General features: G+C 49.0%; 7 protein-coding genes across 7 annotated transcripts; 2 read left to right on the top strand and 5 right to left on the bottom strand.

The window, feature by feature from the left end:
- Window positions 1-594: 594 nt before the first annotated feature.
- MAA_01088 (LysM domain-containing protein) lies at window positions 595-2,430 on the bottom strand (the record flags this gene model as incomplete). The annotated part of the gene is made up of 1 exon (XM_007819086.1): window positions 595-2,430. One exon carries the CDS (start codon window positions 2,428-2,430, stop codon window positions 595-597), a length of 1,836 nt encoding a protein of 611 aa, XP_007817277.1.
- Window positions 2,431-3,622: 1,192 nt separating this feature from the next.
- On the bottom strand, window positions 3,623-6,796 carry MAA_01087 (Ctf1; the record flags this gene model as incomplete). The annotated part of the gene is made up of 5 exons (XM_007819085.2): window positions 3,623-3,686; window positions 3,805-6,126; window positions 6,194-6,327; window positions 6,567-6,591; window positions 6,660-6,796. The coding sequence occupies 5 exons, from the start codon at window positions 6,794-6,796 to the stop codon at window positions 3,623-3,625; spliced, it is 2,682 nt and encodes an 893-aa protein (XP_007817276.2).
- Window positions 6,797-9,897: 3,101 nt separating this feature from the next.
- Window positions 9,898-12,412, bottom strand: MAA_11501 (uncharacterized protein; the record flags this gene model as incomplete). Its single annotated transcript, XM_011413495.1, has 5 exons — window positions 9,898-10,032; window positions 10,126-10,276; window positions 10,336-10,523; window positions 10,607-12,162; window positions 12,283-12,412. The coding sequence occupies 5 exons, from the start codon at window positions 12,410-12,412 to the stop codon at window positions 9,898-9,900; spliced, it is 2,160 nt and encodes a 719-aa protein (XP_011411797.1).
- Window positions 12,413-13,754: 1,342 nt separating this feature from the next.
- On the bottom strand, window positions 13,755-15,238 carry MAA_01086 (chromosome segregation protein; the record flags this gene model as incomplete). Its single annotated transcript, XM_007819084.2, has 3 exons — window positions 13,755-13,969; window positions 14,026-14,433; window positions 14,518-15,238. The coding sequence occupies 3 exons, from the start codon at window positions 15,236-15,238 to the stop codon at window positions 13,755-13,757; spliced, it is 1,344 nt and encodes a 447-aa protein (XP_007817275.2).
- A 727-nt stretch (window positions 15,239-15,965) lies between these two features.
- Window positions 15,966-17,435, top strand: MAA_01085 (ATPase family AAA domain-containing protein 1; the record flags this gene model as incomplete). The annotated part of the gene is made up of 4 exons (XM_007819083.2): window positions 15,966-16,025; window positions 16,113-16,386; window positions 16,472-16,844; window positions 16,901-17,435. 4 exons carry the CDS (start codon window positions 15,966-15,968, stop codon window positions 17,433-17,435), a joined length of 1,242 nt encoding a protein of 413 aa, XP_007817274.2.
- Window positions 17,436-18,567: 1,132 nt separating this feature from the next.
- MAA_01084 (cystathionine beta-lyase) lies at window positions 18,568-19,981 on the top strand (the record flags this gene model as incomplete). The annotated part of the gene is made up of 2 exons (XM_007819082.1): window positions 18,568-19,818; window positions 19,886-19,981. The coding sequence occupies 2 exons, from the start codon at window positions 18,568-18,570 to the stop codon at window positions 19,979-19,981; spliced, it is 1,347 nt and encodes a 448-aa protein (XP_007817273.1).
- Window positions 19,982-20,705: 724 nt separating this feature from the next.
- MAA_01083 (serine incorporator) lies at window positions 20,706-22,284 on the bottom strand (the record flags this gene model as incomplete). The annotated part of the gene is made up of 3 exons (XM_007819081.1): window positions 20,706-22,008; window positions 22,086-22,165; window positions 22,234-22,284. 3 exons carry the CDS (start codon window positions 22,282-22,284, stop codon window positions 20,706-20,708), a joined length of 1,434 nt encoding a protein of 477 aa, XP_007817272.1.
- Between the last annotated feature and the right edge of the window lie 673 nt (window positions 22,285-22,957).

The raw sequence follows: 22,957 nt of genomic DNA, 5'->3' as shown, positions 1-22,957 counted from the left end.
CAATTTCAAGCGGAGCAAGAGGAAGCCAGCCAGTCCTGTGTGGCTGCACATGTTACAAACCGCTTTTATGAAAGCCTTTAGTATACTGCAGTTGGCATGTGATGTTAGTTTATCTAGAGAAGCACGATATTTTGGATGCTCGGCCTTGTAATGCAACGATTCAGAGATCGCGTCTCTTGCTTAGATCTATGCAGGCATTCGCAGACTTTGTTACTCTTTCCTCACGGGCCGTCAACGTTTGACCAAAACAAAAGGAATACTGGACCAAGCAAGGTCAAATGATAGAGCCTGGGGAAAAAGTAGCAATTCGGCTTTTTAAATGCTTCTGTCCCATATCAAAACTCCTAGCAGGAAACGAACACAGGTTTCTTCCATGTTCTGTAATCTGTTTACCCTCAACTCCTTGATCCAAAAACAAATGGAAGATGCCATGATCAGCCAGAAATGGCTGCAAAACAAAACGACGCAACGTACACAAGGTTACAGCCTTGTACAAATACATATATATACTGGAGGTTGAAGTCTTTTGCACCAGCAATCCCCATAATAGACTTGGGCGGCATCAAGGGGATGATTGTCAGCATGCTGGCCAATTCAATCGTCCTTTTTATGGGTAGCCCCGTCATCGACGCTGAACTTGGTCCTGCCTTTGATTCTTGGACCACCATCAGTCCTCCCCGTAGTCACAGAGCGTCCTGAGCCCAAAATGCTTGTGGAAACGGGGCGTGCCGCCTTGCCATCATCACTTGCTGTGTCTGTCAACTCGATTAAATCGGTGGCATCTGGGTCTGCTGACAGGCCCGTGGGCCGCAGACGGCTTCCCAGCAGCGGTGTACTAGGACGCTTGGCCAAGGCTCCACGCAGCCAGTGCTCAACTGCTGCTGCTGCCCTATCTAGACCAGTACCTTGTCGAGAGGTAGAGGACGCATTTCTGCAGTTTTCAAACGGGCTTTCAACAATGCCAGATGCGCTTTGCCCAAACCCAAAATTTGCGGTCTCTGAGCCCATTACAGACATCGAAGGCAAGGCTTCCATATCGAGACCCGGGATGTGTTTTCTTGTCCAAGAGTTGAAATAATCTGTATCCGGCCCAGGTGCTCTCACAGTTCTGCTCATAGAGCCCACACCACCCGGTCGTCGCATCCATGCAGGCCGGCTGTCAGTTGCCTCACTTCCAGCCCGACTCTGGGAGGACATTGGTGTGCCGGGAATCAGAGGATGACCACTGACCGAGCTTAACCGACGAGTTGAAGGACGTTCGGTAGAATTTGGAGCGAGGCTTGACAGATCTGAGCTCTGTCTTGGAGTGGATAATGGCGATGCAGTCCTAATACTCTTTTTCCGTCGTGGTGGAAAGTAACCTAGAGCTTGTCGTGCCACCCGTACAATTTCAACCGGCTGTCTGAATGAATCGATATGAACCCAGCGAACATGGGACCAAGGGAGATCTTCTGCTCGCTCTTGCTTTGCATCTATGTGTGAAGAGTCAGCCGACAGGCTGAGAGTTCCTCTATACGAACCATCTGTAGCAAATGAGGATTCTCTAGCGATCGAGGAATTCCGTGTCAAGAGATCTGCTTCACGTTCGTCAGACCATGATGGTGGATCGCATGGGCGTCCTTTTATCTCGCAAGCATCCACAGGGATGATTAGCCACTTGCGCATCTGGACGCTGTCTCGAGACCAAAGGCCGTTGGATTTCCGGAAAATATCTTCCCGGCACTTATATCGAAGTATTATACCGGCGTAAGTATCGCTCGGTTCGACATTATGAACGTAAACCAGATGCTCCTCAGGTTCCGGGTCCAAGGGGCGGATCTCATCCGATGTACGCCGCTTATGCTTCCCGATGACATCGAGGCCACCGTTCACCCCCTCATGGCTTTCCAATATACTCGCCGTTTTTGCGGCTTTCAGAGCGTCCCGTCTCTTGGCCAGGGATCCCACCCCAACATCGTTATTCCTCTGTCCTCCTGATGGCGGCGATGGCCCCCATGTCTCTGATCGGGAACCGCGGGGAGTGCGAGGGTAGAGCTGTGTCGATCGAATTGCTTTGGGAGAGTTATCGACGCCGGAAATCAATGTCGAAGCAAACGCTTGAACTGAGGTCCAGCTCTGAGTCCAAGAATCTCCTAGAAATTGCGCAAGGTCGCCACCGGTTGAGCCTTGATTTGGAATTGAATCTTCCTGAGACCTTTCCAATGTCAGGGGGACGGGTTTGTTCCCATGCGTAGCGCCTTGTATGGGGTATGAAGTTCCACTGCTCTTCGTAATCCCAGTTGTCGTTGGCGGGCTATACGTCTCGTCAATAGTCTCGACGCGACGATTCCGGGGTCGGGCAGCGTTCGAGGCTGACTCATGGGACAATGTTGAAAGAGAAGATGAAGTCAAGTAAGTTTGGGCCTTCGCTGGATTGCCTCGGTCGGTCATGATGACCGCGAACTCAGCGACAGCAACTCGCTGGTTGTGTTGATGCAGCTTCGCATCAGGTCTCTGCTAACACAAGCACAAGACTTGGGGAATCGGGAATGCCGCATGCAGCTCAAAGGTGCCCGATAGACCAAATAGCGAAGACGAGGCACAATATAGTATAGACAACAAGATTAAGGGAAGGCCGGTTCGACTGTATTGGTGATGTTCATGGTCCGTCGTCGGTCGCGATTGATAAGGAGCTAAGAGGACACGCAATGACGAGGAAGCAGTGAGTGGTGTCGCCTGTCCGAGGCACCAATGAATAGAAGTGGGGAGTTCCAAAACCACAAGTAGAGTGGGGCCGGCCCTGCATCAACTTTATAAGGCCGCCACATCCAGCGCATTCCCAAAGTTCGTATAACTTGATGTGTATCGATCTACCTTCTTGTTACTTGAATACTGAATCAAATGAGGTGGGAAAGAGTTGCAGTTAGCTCAAGGTGGATAAATACGGCGGCTTGTTCAATCTCTTGCATAAACGGGCAAGCAGATAGATATTTAGACCACCACACTCAGGGGGAAACGAGTCATTCTCAAAGGCTGGGGACATCCTGGTTTGGGTGTATTTTCGTGCAGACCAACATGTGCCAATATCGTCACTGATGTGGTGCATTCTCAACAAGGTGCTACAGAGCACCAGAAGTATCTTGAATCATACCTGGCCCATCTGGTTATAACAAAGTACATACCATTCCTATCTGTTCAGGCCGCAGCGGCACATCCATCCAAAAAGAAGCAGTAGTCCGTATGAACTAGATTACTTGAATCCTTATCGCTGCCTCCTCCACCGTAACTATTTGCTGAGCGAATTGATTGTAAGACCCATCCCTATTTGGTGGACTCTCTTTGCTTATACCAATTTAAACCATTGGTCACGCCTCGGTGAGCCAAAATAGGAAGAACACATTCTCACACATACCAGCACAGTTGAGAATATTGGGTGCCGGCAGATATCTTCCTAATCCTGTTGTGACAAAATCGTCAACTATACACAAGTGCTTGATCCTCGCCAGTTCTTTCTTCTGTGTTTTACACGTGCCTAAATATTAGGTGCTTAAAAGTTGGACAGGCTCGACTGAGCCAGGGACGCAAAATGGCTTCCGGAAAATGATCGAAGCAGTAACACAGGTTGCTAGCTTCAGGTTTCACCTCAACTCAGGGATACATCGAGATTCAAATTGCTAGCATCGCCATTGATGCCAAAGAATTGGAACCTGCATACTGGATTAGCTGCGATGAAGGAAGGGATGGGTGACAAAAGAAACATTTGGCATAATAGAAAAAGGAGGGAAAGGAAGGAGAAAGGACAGGAAAGGAAGCCAGTCGACTTACCAATCCTCCACGTTCAAGGTCGTGGGAGCAGGTTGCCCTTGGACTGAGCTTGTGCTCCAACTGTCTGGACTTTGTCCGTCGTGCACGCCCCCGTCGAAATTGGTGTGCCACATGCCGGCAGATGCATGAAAGCCTTGCGTAGGTACGCCACCATTTCCTTGTCCTTGACCTGTAGCCTGAAACTGGTTGCTTGCCTGGCCTTGTGACATGCTGTTGGGTGTCATCTGCGCCATCAGATTGTGGTTCGGTTCTTGATGTGTTTGTGTCGGAGATAGATTAGGGAAAGCAGGCATGCTGGAACTTTCGGGGAAGAGCTGATCTGGTTGAAAATTTTCCCAGAGCGATTGCGACAAATTTGGTGAGTTTCTGGTTACAAGATAGAGATCTGGGGGCGTAGCGGGAACTGAAAACGAGGGATTGAATGGGGTTGCAGGTCTGGTCTGAGGTCGCGAATTGGTTCCGCCCATAAATGTATCTGCCACGCTGGGTCGACTATTGGGAGACGCGACAGCCGGCGGTTGCATAGCCGAAGTATTTTCGGTTTTGATTGCACTCGGTGTTTGAGGTCTAGAGCGCTCGTAGGATTCCTGAGGCGTTGGGGCATTTGCGGTGAAATCGATGGCCATGTCATCATACTTTCTCTTCGAAACGTCTTGAACTTTACTCTGCTGCTCCAATTGTGACAGGCTTTGTTGCATTTTCCGATGACGCTTCCCACCCGCCTTTTGAAGGCGTTCTTCTAGCATCTTATTGCCAATAATGGACTCAAAAAGGGCATAGACCATCTTTCCGACAAGCCAGACCCGTGATACTTCCTTCAATGCTTGCATGCAGCTTCTCATTCTATCCTGCGTAACTTGCTGGATCGATGGGACAGGAGACCTCATCTGGTACACATGCATAATCAGAGCTGAGAACAGGCTGTAGACAATGAATGCCGGACAATAGCGTAGTTCCTTGTGTGTGGCGAGATTTTCTATAATTGACGTAATCATTGCTGCAGCTTGAAAAGCAATATTCCGGGATGGGTAAGGGGAGTCGTCCGGAAAGCTTCTTGAGCCGCTCGGGGGCATGTGTGCGCGATGCAGGAGGCAGAGTGTTGTATAGTAATTTGAATGAAGTAGAGCAGACCAGAAGTGATGGCGAGGCATCTCCCAGTATACAATCTTGGGGCAATTCTGCAGCCAGTCGGCCAGTGCCATGTCGCTGTGTGTCAAATCAATGGCATTCCTTTGACGTCCCTTGGAAGCAACCGAGTATTGTTGCGACAAGACCAAGCCCATGATTTCGCACAACTTGACATATTGCAAAAAGAATTGCACATGAATAGGGTCTGGCGGGAATTCGCTAGCTCGGTCCATCTCATCCTCGATAAAGTCGTCTTCCGTCAGCATTTCAACGTCAGAGTCGTCGAGATTGATGTGGACGGGACGACCGAGAGCAACAGCGACAGACCTGTCGCGAGTGAACAGAGTCCACCATATCCTCTTCCATAGTCGTTTGTCAGACTTGCTTAGTTGAGACTGCTCGACACTCCGGTGCATACCAGAACCTTGAGCAACAATGGTGGCAACACGACTCCAGTAGAAAACATTTTTGGTGACGTCCTCGGGGCCTTCCCAGTACCAGCCCATGAGCAACAGCGACTGAACAATTGTGACACGGTCATCTTCGTAGTTTGCGTCGTAGAGTGCCTTTGCACGTTTGTAGAAGGTTAACGCGGCAGGAGTCGTAGACCCATTGGCATCCATAAGCTGAGCATTGGTGCAAACCCGCGAGCCGGCTAGTAAAACAGCTTGGAGAAGGAGGAGTGACGGAGGGTTCTTGGGATCTCTGTACTGTCGCATAAAGCGAGAGCGGTTGATAACAGGGACAATGGGATGAACCCACTTGAAGTATGCCTCTATGAGTTCGTCACAGAGAGATCGGGGAGGGAGAAGGAATGCTCCTCTCTGATGTAAGATTTCAATCTCAACATTATCTAGCTCTGTCAGCCTGGCTCGTGAGCCGCGCACATTTTCAGGCAGCGGATAGTGCACGACATCCGACGATCCCTGGCGGTCGTGTACAAGTAAAGTCAAGTTCGAGGATTCGCCAAGAAAGGCAACTCGTCCAGCTTCCGTGATTGGAGCACGAGTGAACTTGGGCTTCATTACAAGATTTAGGTATGTACCGCTATCGACTTCTTCTTGTCTGACTTGTGCTTCGGTCATGGACGATGAAGGGGTCCCATCCGATGTGTGCGATACAGTGGGTGGTCGTGGATAGGAAGAGGCGCTGCCTGGGGTGGTTTGATGTGGCCGGTCGTCTGCTTCTCGGTCACTACGAGCAATGAAGCGATATGGGTTAGCAAGGTCGTCTAGGTTGCACTAACGAGGAAATGCGGTACCTGTCGGAATCTTTGGTTGTCTGATTGCCAGCATTTTGAGCCTTTTTACGTTTAGGGGTTGGGATACGGCACTCGATCTGAAATGCGACACAATTCGTGCAAGGAACGCCGAGGCTTGCAGCGTCGCATCGAACCTGAGCAGGCAAGGAAGGTTAGCATGTCAGAATAATGCATTCGTCAAGAGAGAGAAGGTTGACGGATATTTACCTTGCGTGCATGACAGGTCTGACAAGATGTAGCGGATGGTCAGCATCGAATTAAGCTGCTATGAAGTCAAGAAGCGTGGGGTTTGTAGTCTTTTTTGCCTCGGCTCGTGGAGCTGTGGCAGGGCACAAGAAGACGAAGACGACCCCAACCAACCACGGACACATACCTCACATGCTCTTGACGCTCGTTGCCTAAGAAGGTGTATCCGTCAGCACTGGTTCACGACCATCACACGCGTGGGTGCGCAATATGTGCGTACCTTCGAAAGCTCATCTGGTTCGCTGCGTTGCTACCCGCATTATTGGCAGCGGGAGGGGATGCTTTGGCAGAAGACTCGGATTGTTGTGTCAGTGACTGCTGTTGACCAGCATCACCCGCAGTCATTTCGACATCCATGGCGGGCCTCTTCTTCTTTTTTTTTTTCTCTTTTTTTTTTTTTTTTTTTTTTTATTTAACGTGGTTAACGCCGAACCAGTTGTCTTTGGGCGATTCCGCAGCCTGGTGTTGATTCTGGCAAGTTGGCGTACAATGGTAATTTAACGGGTTAGTTCAAGGAGGGGGGAGGAGAAGGCGGGCCACGGAGACGAAGGCGAACGGCGACCGTACGGCGCGGGCGGAAGGGACGTGGAGGTGCGACGTGTGCGACGTGTGCGAATGCAGACTTGAGAATTGACGGTGCCCTTAGAGGGATGCCAACGGTGCTGACTACTACTAGGTATCCAGGCGCGAGGCTCAATTGGGGCCTCTAGATACGAAAGTTCGGGAGAAACAACCAGTAGCCAAGTTCCTGCAACAAGGCTAGTTGTTGTCAGCTTGTTGATGAACAGGCTGCCACTGTGTGTACATACATAAGAGTTGTGCCAGTATCGTATGCAGCCAAGTCTGGTCTGGTATTTTAGTTCCCCGCAAGTTGGAGGGTTTCAGAGACAGGGGGCTAGACTTGGGAGCTCGGCTGACCAACGGAGGACAGTCGTGACGCTGCTGGCTGGGCCTGGTGACATGAGAGCCAAAGCTTCGAACCATTGAATTGATCGGTGTCTGGTGTGGCCAACTTGCCAGCCCACCGCGACGGGTCTGGGGTTTAGTGTTCCAAGCTGAAAATTGGCTGGCCTGGGTCAGGCAAGATACTCGAGACTTTTAATGTTGTGCGGAGGTGGGTCGATTTGAGGGGCTGCTGGACCTGGGCAAAGGCACTTGACGAGACCACTTGTGGTACCAGCACGTCGTCGCTTGTTTGAATCCTGAGACTGTCACAAGCCAGTACATATGATCGTATTCGCTGTAGCTGGTACTATGTGCACGAATGCTCATTAGTTACTGCCTAGGTAGGTAGTATTCCACCCATGCGTATGGAGTAATCAGGAGGATTCATGTGCTGGCGTTAGAGTATGGGGCCGCGCCAAAATACTGGTAATGAAAGTACCTACCTAGGTATCCATGTATTCAGATGATTGATGAGAATTTGGCCTCGTGTTTATAACAAAGATTCCTCTCATGAAGAAAGAGTGAGTTTCGGGATTATTTCATCTGTCTATGAAGGATGAAGCTTAGGTACCTAAGCTTACCGGAATCAAGGTTGGATGCTACTACAAACCACATGCATGCCCCTCCTGCGTAAGGTCGCCAGTCCCAAGCTCAAACTATGAGCCATGGAGATGGAATAGATCGGAGGCTAATGGCTCTGGCCCGCCTTCCGAGTTGTCCAGTTGTTGGGGAACCAGGCAGCCACCCCCGTACTTGCCCGAAACATCCCAGGCAGACGACGACATCAAAGCAAAAAGTCCGGGGAACCGGGGTCCGCAGGAGCATTTTTTGGTGGCAAGGTCGCGGGGGGTTGTGCCGTACTCCGTACAGATGATTTGCACAGAACGCGCCGCCTTGTCAATATTATACTCTCAAGGGTTCACTCCAGCACCTACTCAAAAGTAACAAGTCAGATCATCAGGCACATACTTACATAGATACCCAAGTACTTGACCTGAGTTGCCCTCTCTTGGTGGTGTCTGCGCCTTGATGGGAAGGGAAGGGGGGCAGGCGGGTGGTGAGTTTCACATGTGCTGCCAGTGCTTCCGACATCTCAGATGCCTTTGTTGTTGTAGGCTTAAAATTCCTGAGTGACATGGAGACTATTCCGGTCTTTTAGCTCCCGGTACCAACTTCGTTAGGCGTCTTATCAACTAGTTAAGTACTACTCGGCAAGGTGTCTGGCTCAAATACTCTTTCTCTCTGCCAGCATCTTTGGAAGTCCACTAAAGTCCACCAGGCACCTGAAATAGGTAGATTAGAAATCTAAACAATGGGGAAACAAATACTCTCTCTATCCATCATACAATTACCTGGTCAGAGACTTCCCTGCTACCACAGCACATCCCAGCCGTATATGGTCCTTTGCACTCTCTAGACCTCGCGACTGAGAGCCTTTGCCCAGCTGGATAGCACAACAATACAACATAAAGCTCTACCTTTGACTATGGATTGCCTGATGCCCATGCGTATTTCGCGCATACGTCGCTGCATATATTTGACGGAGCATGCGCCCTTCGTGTACAAGAGCTAACATCTCATCTCGCCCTCGGTGTGGGGTGCGAACCTGATTCTCATCAAGGAAATCTGAAATCCGTCATTGCAATCCTTTTATATTTGCTCTATTGCCTTTTAGCTTTAGTTGAATGGCTGTGGCCATTCAGGGTTCCATTTTCTGTCATTGTAGACCCTGACTGGTTAGTCGTAGGATCAAGTTCGCTTTGCCCATCCCCCACGTCAATGCCTGATACAAACAAGGTACTGACTCCCTCAAGGCCAGCAACAAACACACAAAGCAGACTTGCAATGGCGAAGTGGCTGATTGTGGAGCCGATCTCCAACCATGAGCCCTCGTCTTTGACGACCCAAAAGAAATAAAGCGTTAGAATATCGCTAATTGCCATGACAACCATGAAGAGAGCTGATGGGGCGACCCCTAATCTTTTATTCAATACTCCCAAATTGGCAGAAATAAGAGCAAAAGGGATCATCAACTTTAAAATTAGCAACGCTCCCTGAGAAAAAGGATCAAATACTGGTATCAGGCGGTAAACACTGTCAAGACTAAATGAAGAAACAGACGCAACGTTGCCCGTACTGAAAAAGGCCGATTGCAATAGTACCATGAAGAAGAGCGCCACCCGTGCGTCCGAGAGCCTGAGTGCTCGATGTTGTATCAAGTCTTGGTCAAGTGTATTAGGTTGCACCAAGCTCCCGTTGCTTTGCTGATGCTTGCGGTAGAAAATTTCGGCTGCGTACTCCAGGCGCACCCAAACAAGTAGGGTCGCCGAGAAAGCGACGTAAAAAAGGCCCTCATATGATATTGTAAGAATGACAAATGTAGGTGCGCATGTCAAAAAAATGACTACAAGTCTATGCAGGTAATGTGTATTGGGCTGAAGGCGATACAAGAGGGGCATTAGGAGAGACACGACTGAGAAAGTTAGATGCTAGGACACAAACCGCATGAAAAGTCAATTGCGTTCCACAAATAACGTACTGAGGATAGCCCATCCAAGAACTTGATTGCCGACTGGGAGGCCTCGCTTAGCTTGGAGGGATAAGGCGCTAGACCGCGTGACAAGCATGGACAAGAGAATAAGTCCCACCTGTTGATATGATACTGCGTTAGTTACTCATCTTGCAGAATACGCAGAGAATCGAGTGGCAACAGAGAAGGTGATAGTAGCCATTTGTCATACCTGGATGCCAGTTAATGTTCGCTGAATATTCTTGTTCGTCTTGTTAAGTGAAGGATTTGAGTTGACAGCCCACGTAAAATCGGCGAGTGCGATGTCTTCGAGAATCAGGTAAAGAAAGCCAACGAGAAACATGGCAAAGCCACCAGCAAGGCTAGAAGTGATCAGCCTCATATAGTACTCTTGTAATAACCATGCGCTGAGAGTGCTTACACTAGACCAATGCTTTCAACTTTCATGGCTGGAAGCAACGTGAATGTGCTCATTGTCAGGCATGAAGCCGCCCATGTCATGCTGAGCAATGCATGGTTTTGTATGAAGGACAGGCCGTACATGAAAGGCCAAACCGCTGCCAGGACAAACAATCCGGTCAGTACCTCTCGATAGATATATCCAACAGCCTAATGAGGGTCAGTGTGGGTTGGCAACGGGCGGGGGTATTGAATCCCGGGGACTACATATTTTGAGTAATCGGTTCACTCACCAGAGATTGTATGACAGCAATGTAAAAAACGGCATGAAGAAAGAGGCTCGCCGCGCCTCCTGCGGACTGGATGTGGCCAAATAATATCAATCTTCCACGGTAAAGACTTTGTCTATGGGCATAAACTTCTTCCCAGAATACGACAGGAAAGAAGGCATATAAATAGTAGGTGAGGGGTGATTCGGAAATAATGAACGACGCATAAAGAGCAAACAGAACTCCTAAAAAGGTGGCGGTCCCCAAAGGAGTCCTTTGCGCTGCTATTACCTCGTGGACGACAAACATGTCTACCACTGTGGTTATGGCATACGCCATCCAGCCAAGATAACCCATGGTAATAAGGGCGCGAAGAAACAGCCAGTCATAAGTTTGGAGATAGCGCAGGCCTTGCAGCGTTACTTGGATGAGGGTATTTGACTCCTCAATAGCCTCTTCATACTGCCCATTTGCAATGAGATTTGCAATCGCAGCAATGCGGCTTTCGGGAGAAGAACCTTCTCCGTCAAACGCGTGGTATGCCTTGAATCGCAGTTCATTCGTCTTCTTGTTATTTTCCTTGACACGATACATCTCCAAAATACCTTTGGCATTGACAAGCGATGCATTAGCCTTCTCGCTATTGTCTGCAGCCAGATAGGATAGGGGAAGCTCTCCGACCGAATTAGCTGGGAACTCGGCGCCGATTAAGTAGGACATTAAGGCGGCGATGTCCGCCTGGTTGATATCGTGTCGACGAACGTGATCGAGCCCCCAATCTGATGAATACATATCATGTCCAGGGGCAATAGCACCAGGATGCACCTCAGGAGCGGCCACACCGGAACCCCACGTAATGAAAGGCGTGCGGGTATTATCTGGATGACCATCACCGTGACTGCCCCAGTCACTCATGCCATGATCTGCGGTAAATACAAATGCTGTTCTGTCATCTGCGTAAAACTTCTGGATAAGTTCTGTTATCTCCTTAACGCCTTGGTCCACCACTTTAATATTATTTAAGTATTCCTTTGAGTACGGTCGATAGGAATGCCCAGTTGTATCAAGCCCAAGCAGATGGAGGAAGAATATAATCTTATCCTGGCGAAGGGCTTTATTTAGAGTCTGGTTTGTTGCGGCCGCTGCAAAGAAGTGCTTAACATGGTCAAACACCCAGTAGTCAAGGCGAAGGGCGTCCTGACTAAAGTCTTCGAATTCTGGTTCGTACATATATGTATCAACCCGACCGGGAACAGCTCCTTGTTCGAACATGGGCAAGATATCTGGGCTACCCCAGCTCCAAGTATGACGACTTCGGTTAAAGACACTATCAAAATTGACGGGGTTGAGTTTCCAGCCGGTGGCGACGGCGGAAACATCTTCGTATAACCCGGCGATTAAAGCTACGTGACCCGGGCGGGACTCTGTAGGCACACGGGTATGGGAGACACCGAAGGTTCCTTCTTGAAGGACGCGGGATCGCAGGAAAGGTGCGAGAGGTCTGGGGATGAGATCCTTTTCGTTGTGAGGATACGGCTCGGGAAATGATTGAAAGGCTTTATCGGCTCTTAGTCCATCGCCTGCAACAGTAGTTTGTCAGCATATTTGTGGTAAGATTGGGAGCAAAAGTTGGTGCAACTGAATGTACTTGCCAACGAACAAAACTAGTCTGTCAGCTGGAGGCTTCGAGAACACGGGACGTTCAACTTCGAAGAGCTGCATGCCAGACACAATGGGGCTCACGAAATATATATCGAAGATAGAATATATATAAACGAGATGGAATATTACGGCCGTGGCCAGGAAGGCAAAACGAGTGGCTGCCGCCATGTTGGCGACTAAAGTTGCGACGTCGCTGTTTGTGTCGGGTTTTCGTTAGCAGCAGCCTAATGCACCAGACACTGTGGCAGTGATGATTTTAACGCGTTGAGCAGTGACATGGAACGACACCGAATTTTGAAGTGTGTCTCGCAGTGCGGACGTAGGAGTCGGGACACCTGGAGATAGGCATTTGTTAGATTGACGCTCTGTCCCGTATGGAGTGTCTGTACTCCGTATTGCTAGAGTAACTACTTAAGTAATAAGGGAGATTCGAGCCGTCTGGTTGATCTTGACCATTTTTTAATGAACCAGCCCAATCCAAATATTATTGGCTACCCCCTGGAAGCGTCCTTTTTCTTGGGGGCGTGCGGGCGGGCGACACCCCCTCGTGGTCCTCGTGGGGTTGAGGACGCCGTCAATTGGCACTCCCATCGTCCTCCTCATCACATTTATATCTTATTGTATGGATGGCAAGGTTGAATTTGAATTTGACGATCTTTTGTCCAACTGCCCCTGTAATACAGGAGACCAGGCTTTCAGCCTACCAGGCGATTCCAAGAAGAATCTGTTCATGTGTATGTACATGCATGGGGTGTGTATCTAGGTGGATTTCCAAGGTCAACAACGCCAACAGGGACTCTGCAGTGGGAGGTTCAAAAGTACTAGACCCGGACGAGAAACCTGCTTATCGCGCGTTATATTTTATCATGTAAAGTGTGCTATAGTTAAGCTGTAGTGTATAAATGGACAAATACGTGCCGAAAAGCAGATGCATCCTGCCATAGACTGTACTTGGATACCCTGATGTCCAACTGCGCGAATAGACTCCCCACCATCCACCATCAGGGTCGCCCACCTGCTCCCACAGGACAGTAATGTAATGAAACAATAAGACTTGTTTCACGAGACATTGTAGGTCCTTCTCTCGACTTCTTGAGCGGAAACACGATCCACAAGTGTAGGTCTCCAAGTGGAAGTGGAAGCTTGCAACTTGGCTACAGCCGTTTGGTCAACTCTCCTTGGCTTGTAAACACAATGCGATTGTTGCCACCCATTAAAATAACTAGGCCTCAGTTTCACCCTTACTACTAGCATACTGCTTATCAGGTTTTTTCTTCCTTTGTGCCGCGGCTGAGCCATGACTTCTCGAAGAGGAACTTTCAAGTCTTAGCTCATCATGCCAGAATTCAAGTAACCAGGTATTGTGCGAATGGATAAAGTACTCAAAGATATTGACTGTTAGTTCTCGCCCCGCACCTTGGGACTAGTTGAGTACCCTAAATTGAACATACGGACATCTTTACTGATGAGTCCGAGAGTTAATAGGTGGTATAGTCCTAGCCATTCAATTTTAATCCAGTCGCTCAGTAAGTGACTTAATCACTCTGCTGTAAAATTTGCATGCTTGAGTCCGTGGGAAGGTAATTTCTTCGACCAAGTAGTCCGGTAGCATCCGAATCAAATCACCATCGCGGTCTGTATCAAGCTGAGGGCGATATGTAAATTGGACGTCATCGTAACTATCGGAAGCATCTCCGGCATCCAGTGAAAGCTTGAAGTGTAGAGCTTCAACAAGTTAGCATTGTGCTTTGTTAGTGTTGAGTGTCTCTTGGGAAGCTTACTCCCGTTCCTCCCAGTTTGAATGCAGTCGAAAACACTTCCACCGTCACCGCGTTTCATCCCCCGGACAATAAGACCTGTTAAGTCGCCGTACAGGTCTTCCCTTGCTTGCGCCGCTCGAACAACTTCCGATGGGGCTGATTTGTGGCCTATTACCCCAGGCTTTAATGCGCTTCCCGGATTTTTTACACAAGCTTCCGCGGCTCTGCTCGCCGAGAGTTTAGCGGAGAGCGATTTTATCTCAGACCGGGCACTCGATAATGATGCCTCCAGGCCACATATTTTGCTTTCCAAGTCGCAAACGTTAGTTTCACTACGCTCTAATTGCTGGCGTGCCTGCTCGCCGTGCTTCGCCAGTGCCAATTGTACATTCAATTCCTCTTTGAGCGATTGAATAAGTTTGTTTGAGGCTGCCGACATGTCAGATATTCCAAATTGAAGGTGTCAATATAATAATGGATATTCTCCCATTGACTGCAGGGCCAAAGCCTTACCTGCCGTATTTTCCTCTGACTGCTGTTTCAGCCTTTCAAAATTGCGTTCTGCGGCTATCATTCCCACTTCGCGCAGCTCGTTGTGTCGTGTTTTTAGCGAGTCGTACTTCTTTATCAATTCTCCTAATCGCCTCTGAGTTGAAACCTCGTCCATATTATTGGTATATTCCGCTGGGAATTGCTCCTCTGCGTCAATGACAGGCTCTGTCTCTTGCTGTCCTAGCTGCTCAACGCTTTTCGGCTCCTCGTGACCGTTCTCGAATGTTGGTTCGTGCTCCTTCTCAATATTTTGAGTGTATAATTTGCCCGAAGATCCTGTGTTTCGTGATAAGCCGGCTAGTCGCCCCTGCTCATGAGATGAAGAAAGATTTGGATATGATTTTCCTAAGGCGATCTTGTCTGGTTCGTCCATATGTTTTCCGTGGGCTCCAGCTTGTTGAATAGTATTGTTTTTGCTCTTCTCCATTAATATTTGCCTCGCCATCGCGGGTAGTTTTAAATGACCCGTGCCGCTCTTAGCGCTTTTCGTTCTTTGGAACGGCTTCGTTACTCGGGTTGTAGAGTTCGCGGTTCGGTCACGACTTCGCTTAGATGCTACAGCCTTCCCAGCAAGCTCCTGAGAAGATGGCATACCAATCGCTTCCACATCGTCGAAATCTGGTTCAGAATCGGAGAGGACCATAGACGCAAGGTTGCCCACCACATGCGAATGACGAGCCATCTGTCATGTGGAGCAGTAAAATTGAGAGTGACGAATAGTCGTATATTTGAAAATAGATGGCTTTTTGTAATGCGGCTTGAGGAGACAAATTATCCTCTGTCGCTTCATCCAGCCGAGAATCAGGAAATCTTCAACAGTATTATGATGTGGACGAGATGCTATTATGTTGTGGGTTCCTCTAAACAGGCCGATGGTACTTCCGTTTTGGGTAGAATGTAAACAACTCGTCATGTCATCCACTGCCTTAGTGCGCAAGTTACGTAAGCATGTACGTACAGTACATACTACTACTACTTTACGTACTAGTGCCTCATCTGATGCCACGGGTCCTTCTCCGTAGCAGAGGAGAGTGGCAAACATTGTGCCAAAAGGGAATAGACCCTAGTACAAGTGGATACGTAGCACATGAATGCGAAGACGGTGCTCCGTACTCCATACTCCGTTAGCAGATTCGACTTACCACATACACTCATGACAACATCCCAATCTAGTCGTTTGAACATACCGTACAATAGCTTTTGAAAGCATGCAAGGCGACTGGAAAATCCTTCGTTTCTCCACGTGTACGCTTGATCAACCATCTGCGACAACTTTTTATCAGTTGTGAGAGATCTTGACAGGGCAAGCCCCAATACGTCAGAACATCTCGGCTCAGCGCTTTCTCTATTTACTAAGCCATACCCTGATGCCCGGGAAATCAGTCCTGTGGCTGCATTCAATTCTCGGTATGGGTGAACGACGGAAACTCGGCGATGTCGCCCTTGACCTCTTATTATTTGCCGGCATGGTATGTCATACCTAACTGGGTCGGCCCGCGTCTAACCCCCCCTGAGAGAAACTTACATGTTTATTGACCATAGAGTTTATGACATAGATGACAGCTGGACTCTATGTTGCCAGAAATCTTCTCACCCCGATGCTGAGCAATCTGGCTGACCCCGACAAAGAAAAACACGAACAAGCTAGACGGCAGGCTAAGGCACACCTCGAGCGATTGACTCGTCAGCGGAATATAGACAGAGATGGAGACGACGAGAGCGGAGATGCCAGGAGGATTCAAAGCGTTGAGGACCTGGTTTTGAACGAGTACGAGAACTTGGTTGCGCTGGAAATGGTCGCCCCAGAGGACATACATGTCGGATTTGATGGTGAGATACATGCCCTACTTTGACTGTGAATAAATGGTCATATAGTATTTCTGAAACGAACTGACTGATGTTTTTTCATTCACAGATATTGGTGGGCTTGATTCGATTATTGAGGAGCTAAAAGAATCCGTGATATACCCACTTACGATGCCGCATCTGTATTCCCACGCTGCGCCTTTACTGTCAGCACCGTCCGGAGTGCTTCTGTTTGGACCCCCGGGTTGTGGAAAGACCATGCTTGCAAAGGCGTTAGCCCATGAAAGCGGAGCTTCGTTCATCAACCTTCACATCTCAACCATGACAGAGAAGTGGTACGGTGATTCTAACAAAATAGTTCGTGCTGTCTTTTCCTTGGCACGCAAAATGCAGCCAGCTATCATATTCATCGACGAAATAGACGCGGTCCTAGGAACAAGGAGGAGCGGGGAGCACGAGGCCAGCGGTATGGTCAAAGCTGAGTAAGGTTTTCTTCGCAGTCTTCCGTACATGGTCTGGATTTTAACACAGAGGCTAGGTTTATGACATTATGGGATGGCCTAACATCGGCCAATGCATCGGGGATGCCGGCTCAAATTGTCGTTTTAGGGGCTACAAACCGCATACATGACATTGACGAGGCAATTTTGCGCCGTATGCCCAAAAAATTTCCGGTGCCCCTCCCTGGCCTTGAACAGCGACGCAAAATATTGCAGCTCATTCTACAGTATACAAAGACAGACGCAGAGCATTTTGATTTGGACTACGTATCGAAGATCACTGCAGGAATGTCAGGTAGTGACATCAAAGAAGCTTGCCGTGATGCTGCCATGGCACCCGTCCGGGAGTACATGCGACAATACAGAGGTGAGGGGCGGCGAATGGCTTCGGTTGATCCCAGCCAATTTCGCGGTATTAGGACAGACGACTTTCTCAGCAATCGAGGCAGCCATATAGACAAGACGGATGGCAAGAGCGCCAAAAACGCGGGTGACAGGAGAAAAAACAAGAGCCGAGGGTCCGGTGGCGAGTATGAAAATGTGGATGAACTCCTGGTCGAAAGCCAGGATTAGGCAGTGCTGGAATTGGCTGCTGGTGAAACCTTTGAGAGATAGTGGTGTCACTGACAACGATCTGAAGCATCAAATTTCTGTTGCTGTGCTTTAATATGACCTCGATAGCGTGCAGTCTGATGTGACGCGCCTTTCCGCTAGCTATGTCTAGCCACCTGCCTGGATGTAGGTAGAGAACCTATTGATGCCATCACATTGTGCAATAATTGCACATGCACAGATTTAGAGGGCTATTTACCTTTAGGACCTTGATACCGTACAGAATTTTTACGGATTATTACGCGTTAAAACATTGGAACTCGAGTCTTTTGATGCGCTGTGAAATGGAAGTGTCTTTTAAGACATTCGAAGTTGACTTGACGTCGCTGGAAAAACTGGCTAATCGATGTCTGGTTGAGCGTACTCTCGAGGAGCACCAACACGGTACGGAGTCCTCCGTAGTACTAGTGGCTATCCTTGAGATCACGCCATTGGGGGCTGCCCCACCGAGCGGTTTGAGGAGACGTCAGACTTTTGCTGTTAAGCCAGGATGATTATTGCCTCCGTTCATCGGCATCGGCATTATCGCTTCGTTTCGAGGCGGTGGAATGCCGCGCAAATACCGATACACATTACTGATAGGATACGGACCCGACGCTGGCGGTGATCGGTGATGAGCTTAGGGTAGGAATGATTCCGGCAGGTACGCCGTATTGTAATAATACCTACCTACTTAGGTACCTAAGTAGGTACCTAGGTAGGTATGTACCTCTAAGTACTTAGTAAGTACTCAAGTAGGTAGGTAGACACAGTTGCGGCACGACACAGTCGGGGAAATGCGATCCAGTGCTGGGTTCTTATGCCAGGCCCACTCCTGAACCCCAGAATCGGACACGCAGCTATTATGGAGCGGCGGTGACTGATGATGGTGCCGCAGTCACCTCTTCTGCCCTGGTGCACTGTGCTCTCCACAATCTCTTCCCGAGTTTCCTCCTTTCAATGCCCTACATTTCCGCTCCAACTCAAATCTCCCTATCCAGATCCTTTGGTTTCGGCCAAGTGATTGCCAATCCCTTTGGCTTCTCACACTTGTCACCCGTGGCCTGCTGGTACTAGCAATTTAGGGGCCGTCTCAGCCGACAATCGCAGCAATATGGCTTCCTCGAAGCCTATCAACGCGAGTGCTACCAAGAGCGTCACAGGTCCTGCTAAGACTGATCTTGATGGACACAATCTTCCTCCATCCCCAGCCCCGTCAAGTCCTCGGAATGGCCGCCGACGCTATGCTTTGGCAACTGAATTGGTCTACACCGAAGGCAAGGACCAGTATGGTGCCTCAAGCATCCCTATCTACCAATCTGCAACATTCAAGCAGACTTCGGCTGCTGGCGGTCAGCAAGACTATGACTACACACGATCCGGCAACCCGACTCGAACGCATCTCGAGAGACATCTCGCCAAGATTATGAATGCAAATCGCGCACTTGCTGTGAGCTCCGGTATGGGTGCTTTAGATGTCATCACTCGTTTGTTGCGCCCCGGCGACGAGGTTATCACCGGAGACGACTTGTATGGTGGTACCCATCGCTTGCTCACGTATATGGCCACGAATCAGGGCATCATTGTGCATCATGTTGACACCACAAAAGTCGATGCCGTTCAGGCGAGAATATCCGACAAAACAGCCATGGTTTTACTAGAGACTCCGACGAACCCCTTGATTAAGATAGTAGACCTAGCGTCTATTGCTCAAATGGCTCATGACGCCAATTCCAAGGCTCTGGTTGTAGTTGACAACACCATGCTCTCTCCGATGCTGTGCAATCCGTTGGATCTGGGGGCAGACATTGTCTACGAATCCGGCACCAAGTATTTATCTGGGCACCACGACATCATGGCTGGTGTCATTGCTTGCAACGAGGCATCCATCGGAGACAAACTATTCTTCACAATCAATTCGACTGGTTGCGGTCTGTCTCCTAACGACTCGTTTCTCCTTATGCGTGGTGTCAAGACTCTTGCTATACGCATGGAGAAGCAACAAGCCAGCGCGCAGGCGATTGCTGAGTTTCTTGAGTCTCACGGGTTTCGTGTTCGGTACCCAGGCCTCCAGTCGCATCCGCAATATGATTTGCATTGGTCTATTGCGCGGGGAGCTGGTGCCGTTTTGTCTTTCGAGACTGGAGATGCAGCCATGTCGGAGCGAATCGTGGAGGCTGCAAGGCTATGGGCAATCAGTGTCAGTTTTGGCTGCGTGAATAGCCTCATCAGTATGCCGTGTCAAATGAGTCATGCAAGCATTGATGCAAAGACACGTAGAGAGAGGCAAATGCCCGAAGACATCATTCGTCTCTGTGTAGGGATAGAAGATGTGAATGATCTGATTGAGGATTTGTCCCGTGCGGTAAGTACTATATTTATAAACCAGTTACGAAATTGTTTGTTGAAATACTGATTGAAAATTGTTGTAGCTCGTTCAAGCTGGAGCCGTGACTGTTACATTGGACGGGTTTCATGCAACTGGTGCTGCAGCAGAGCTAGGCAAGACACCACTCACCCAAGAGTAATGTAGATCAAGGCATGAATATGAACCTGTGAAACGAGCTTCTTTTTGAATATTGGACGCATATCATGTGCATTCTTTCAACTAGTACACACGTTGCGTGTTTTTGAATCTATCGGCAACAAATCCCATGCAGGGCCCTTTACTAAATGCTTAGCGGAGTTTGGGCCAGGTCACTAATGAGGGTGTTCTGGGAATCTAAATTGATGGTGTGCTTTTCGAAACAAACGACACCCTGAAGTGTATTATAGAAGTGGGAGCGATCTCACATGATTTCATGAGGAGGTTAGCACAAGGAGGTCAAATCCAGCCGGTAGAGTAGTAGAATCAAAAGACGTTCTGAATCAAGCAGAGTAATCCACGGCGTCGCCATCATAGCTACAATGACCAAAGGCAGACACGCTATCAATCTGTAGTGGTTTCACATTGACACTCAACCTCTGGAGTAGAATTATGCAAGAATTTGCCCTCATGTCAGCGTCCTTGAACAAGCGATAGAGTAAAAATGCCAAGGTTTGTGCTTGCAAATGACCGCAACGAAGAGAGAACAGATGCAACATGCACTCTCAGTGTGCATTATGTGGACTGATCTAGAGAGAAAGCGACAATTACAATTTAATGAGGCAACCGCAACACCAGTTGGATCTGCAAGCGGACGCCAAGACTCCCTACTGATAAAAGTAATGCCCAACACGAGACATCAACAACCTTCAAAACTCGTTCAAAACTCAGGAGAATTCGAATCGATCAGGAAGAATGATTGGCGCGACCAAGCTCCAGATGTACAACCCATAACACACCCAGGCGCTAACTATCTTGATCCAGCTCGCTGCATACGTACGGCCCACAGTGGCGAAGTCGCGATCCCTAGTGCTCTCCTCGTACTGCATCGTTAACAACGTTGCGACCCAGGCCGTAGCAAGGAAGAAAATGATATGGAAGACAGTGTAACTGTACTGGGTTCGAGAACGCTCGTCGTCATGCGGTGTGCTCTCCTCAGAGTCACCTTCATCATCTGATAGGAGGGCGTTTGCCGGCAAACTGCCTTCTTCAACAGCCCGGCGCAACGCCTCCGCCCTCATCTCTCGTCGGGCACTTGGTTGCTGGGTGACCAGGCCGTGTTCATCATCCTCAGGCAAATGTATTCCGCCCACATTGCCCCCGAGACCCAAACTCTGCGTAGCTGCACGAGTCGTTGTATAGGCCACTGTCAGCATTGTCACGATGGCGCCGATCACGACAGAAGTTGTCCTGGTACCCTGTGCTCGGATAAGTGGGTTGCAGTGCTTGTCGTCAGGTTCCATTGATACGGCAGACATCGTCAGGTAGGTGCAGTACACTGAAACCATAGCAGCCTGTGCCAGGCCAGCTTTCGGGTTGAACTCCTGCACCTTTGGATTGATGGAAATGAAAGAGACAGCCAACCAGAAGAGTAGGTTTATTGTGATGACGGCTTGGTTCATATGGCAGTCCCCCTGAGCAAAGAAAATGTACTGAACCACCGTCATCGCGACGGACCCAAGATACATACCAAGGGTGGACCCAATAAGCACAAATCTCCAAAATCTGGAATCGGTATCTTCGATCTGTCCCAAACAGTACTCGGCCCAGGTGTGTGCTAAGTCAACAAGGAGAACTAGACCAAGGATCAAAAATAACATGGCGCAAACCAGAGAAATATAGTTTCCCCAGAATATAAAGAAGTCATTCGGTATAAGGAAGGCAATGACAACGAGAGCCAGCCACACGATGACCTTGGGTCCCCAATAACCATTCTGAATGGCTGCGCGAGGGTGTTTAGAAGATGTTACTCCAAAAAGCATGCCGGCGAGGACAAGGTGAAAGAGTCCGAGAGCAAAATTGATTCTGTGTACAGCAAGCCAGCCGTAGCACTCTCCATTCGGACAATTAATCTTAACGTAGTCGAGTGCCAGGTGTTGTAGTTTTTCGATGGCCCAAGGTGTTAGCATTATCCAAGCTAGAATTGAATTGACCAGAAGAAGGAGGGCGTAGGCGATACGAGTAGCAACACTAAGGGACGTCTCTCATCAGCTTATGTCTCCACAGAGGCAAGAACCCTGAGCCAAAGCAGACTGAGTTTATCGTACCTGTTGCCGCACTTCCCGCAGGCACTGCAAACCATGGAGCAGGTGGCGGCACCACAGCAACTTGCAGCGAATGAAAGCACCTAACAGAGAAAAGCGTGTCAGCCTTTCGACTGATATTAGTAGAGGAGGATAAAACCGGGTGTCGTACAGTGCTCATGCTGGGGACTGCGAGCAGAGGGAGGGAGAGTATTGCGCCCATTTTGTTGTCGTCGCTGTGGCTTGGAAGTCCACGACTAGACTTCTGGTGTTGAAACACGCGCGAGCGCGATGTGTAGATTCTATGCGCGAGTGACTCCTACAGGACTAATGGTAGGACAATATAATGTGACAAGACACCCAGACAAGGGCAAAGCGTGAGCCGCGGATAGTTTCAACTGACCTGACCGTACGTACGTCTTGGTCTTCGCAGGCGGCCGCGGCAGCTCTTAGAACATGACGTGGAGGCGGATGATAGGATTACGTAAGGCACCATGTTTGCGATTGGCAAGCAAGTTGCACCCACAACAGAACTTGGACAAGCCGCGCGCATTCTTGACTTAACACTCCATAATCCGAGCTAAACGGAATTACATACTGTCGCACAGTATAAGGGATATTAACTCATCAATACATGTGGCGTGGCCACGCCCATTTTTTGGTGCGATATATACTTAACCAGTCATCTCCTTACCTATCAGCATCCAAGACCCGCAAGATTTACTAGATAAAGTACCTAGGTACCTACCTAGGCACTCCTGAGGGCCTCAAAGGTGCATGTCCAAGCTTGAGACTTTAAGTCGAATCTGACTATGAGATAAAAGACAAGGATTTACAGGAATATGAGGATCAGTTGACGAGCACTGTCAACTTGTGTAACGGCTAAGGTTCCCAAG

The sequence above is a fragment of the Metarhizium robertsii genome (assembly GCF_000187425.2).
Source record: "Metarhizium robertsii ARSEF 23 chromosome Unknown MAA_Scf_8, whole genome shotgun sequence".
Lineage (NCBI taxonomy): Eukaryota > Fungi > Ascomycota > Sordariomycetes > Hypocreales > Clavicipitaceae > Metarhizium > Metarhizium robertsii.
The sequence above is the reverse complement of the archived record's forward strand: the minus strand, read 5'-3'. Positions and strand labels throughout refer to the sequence as shown.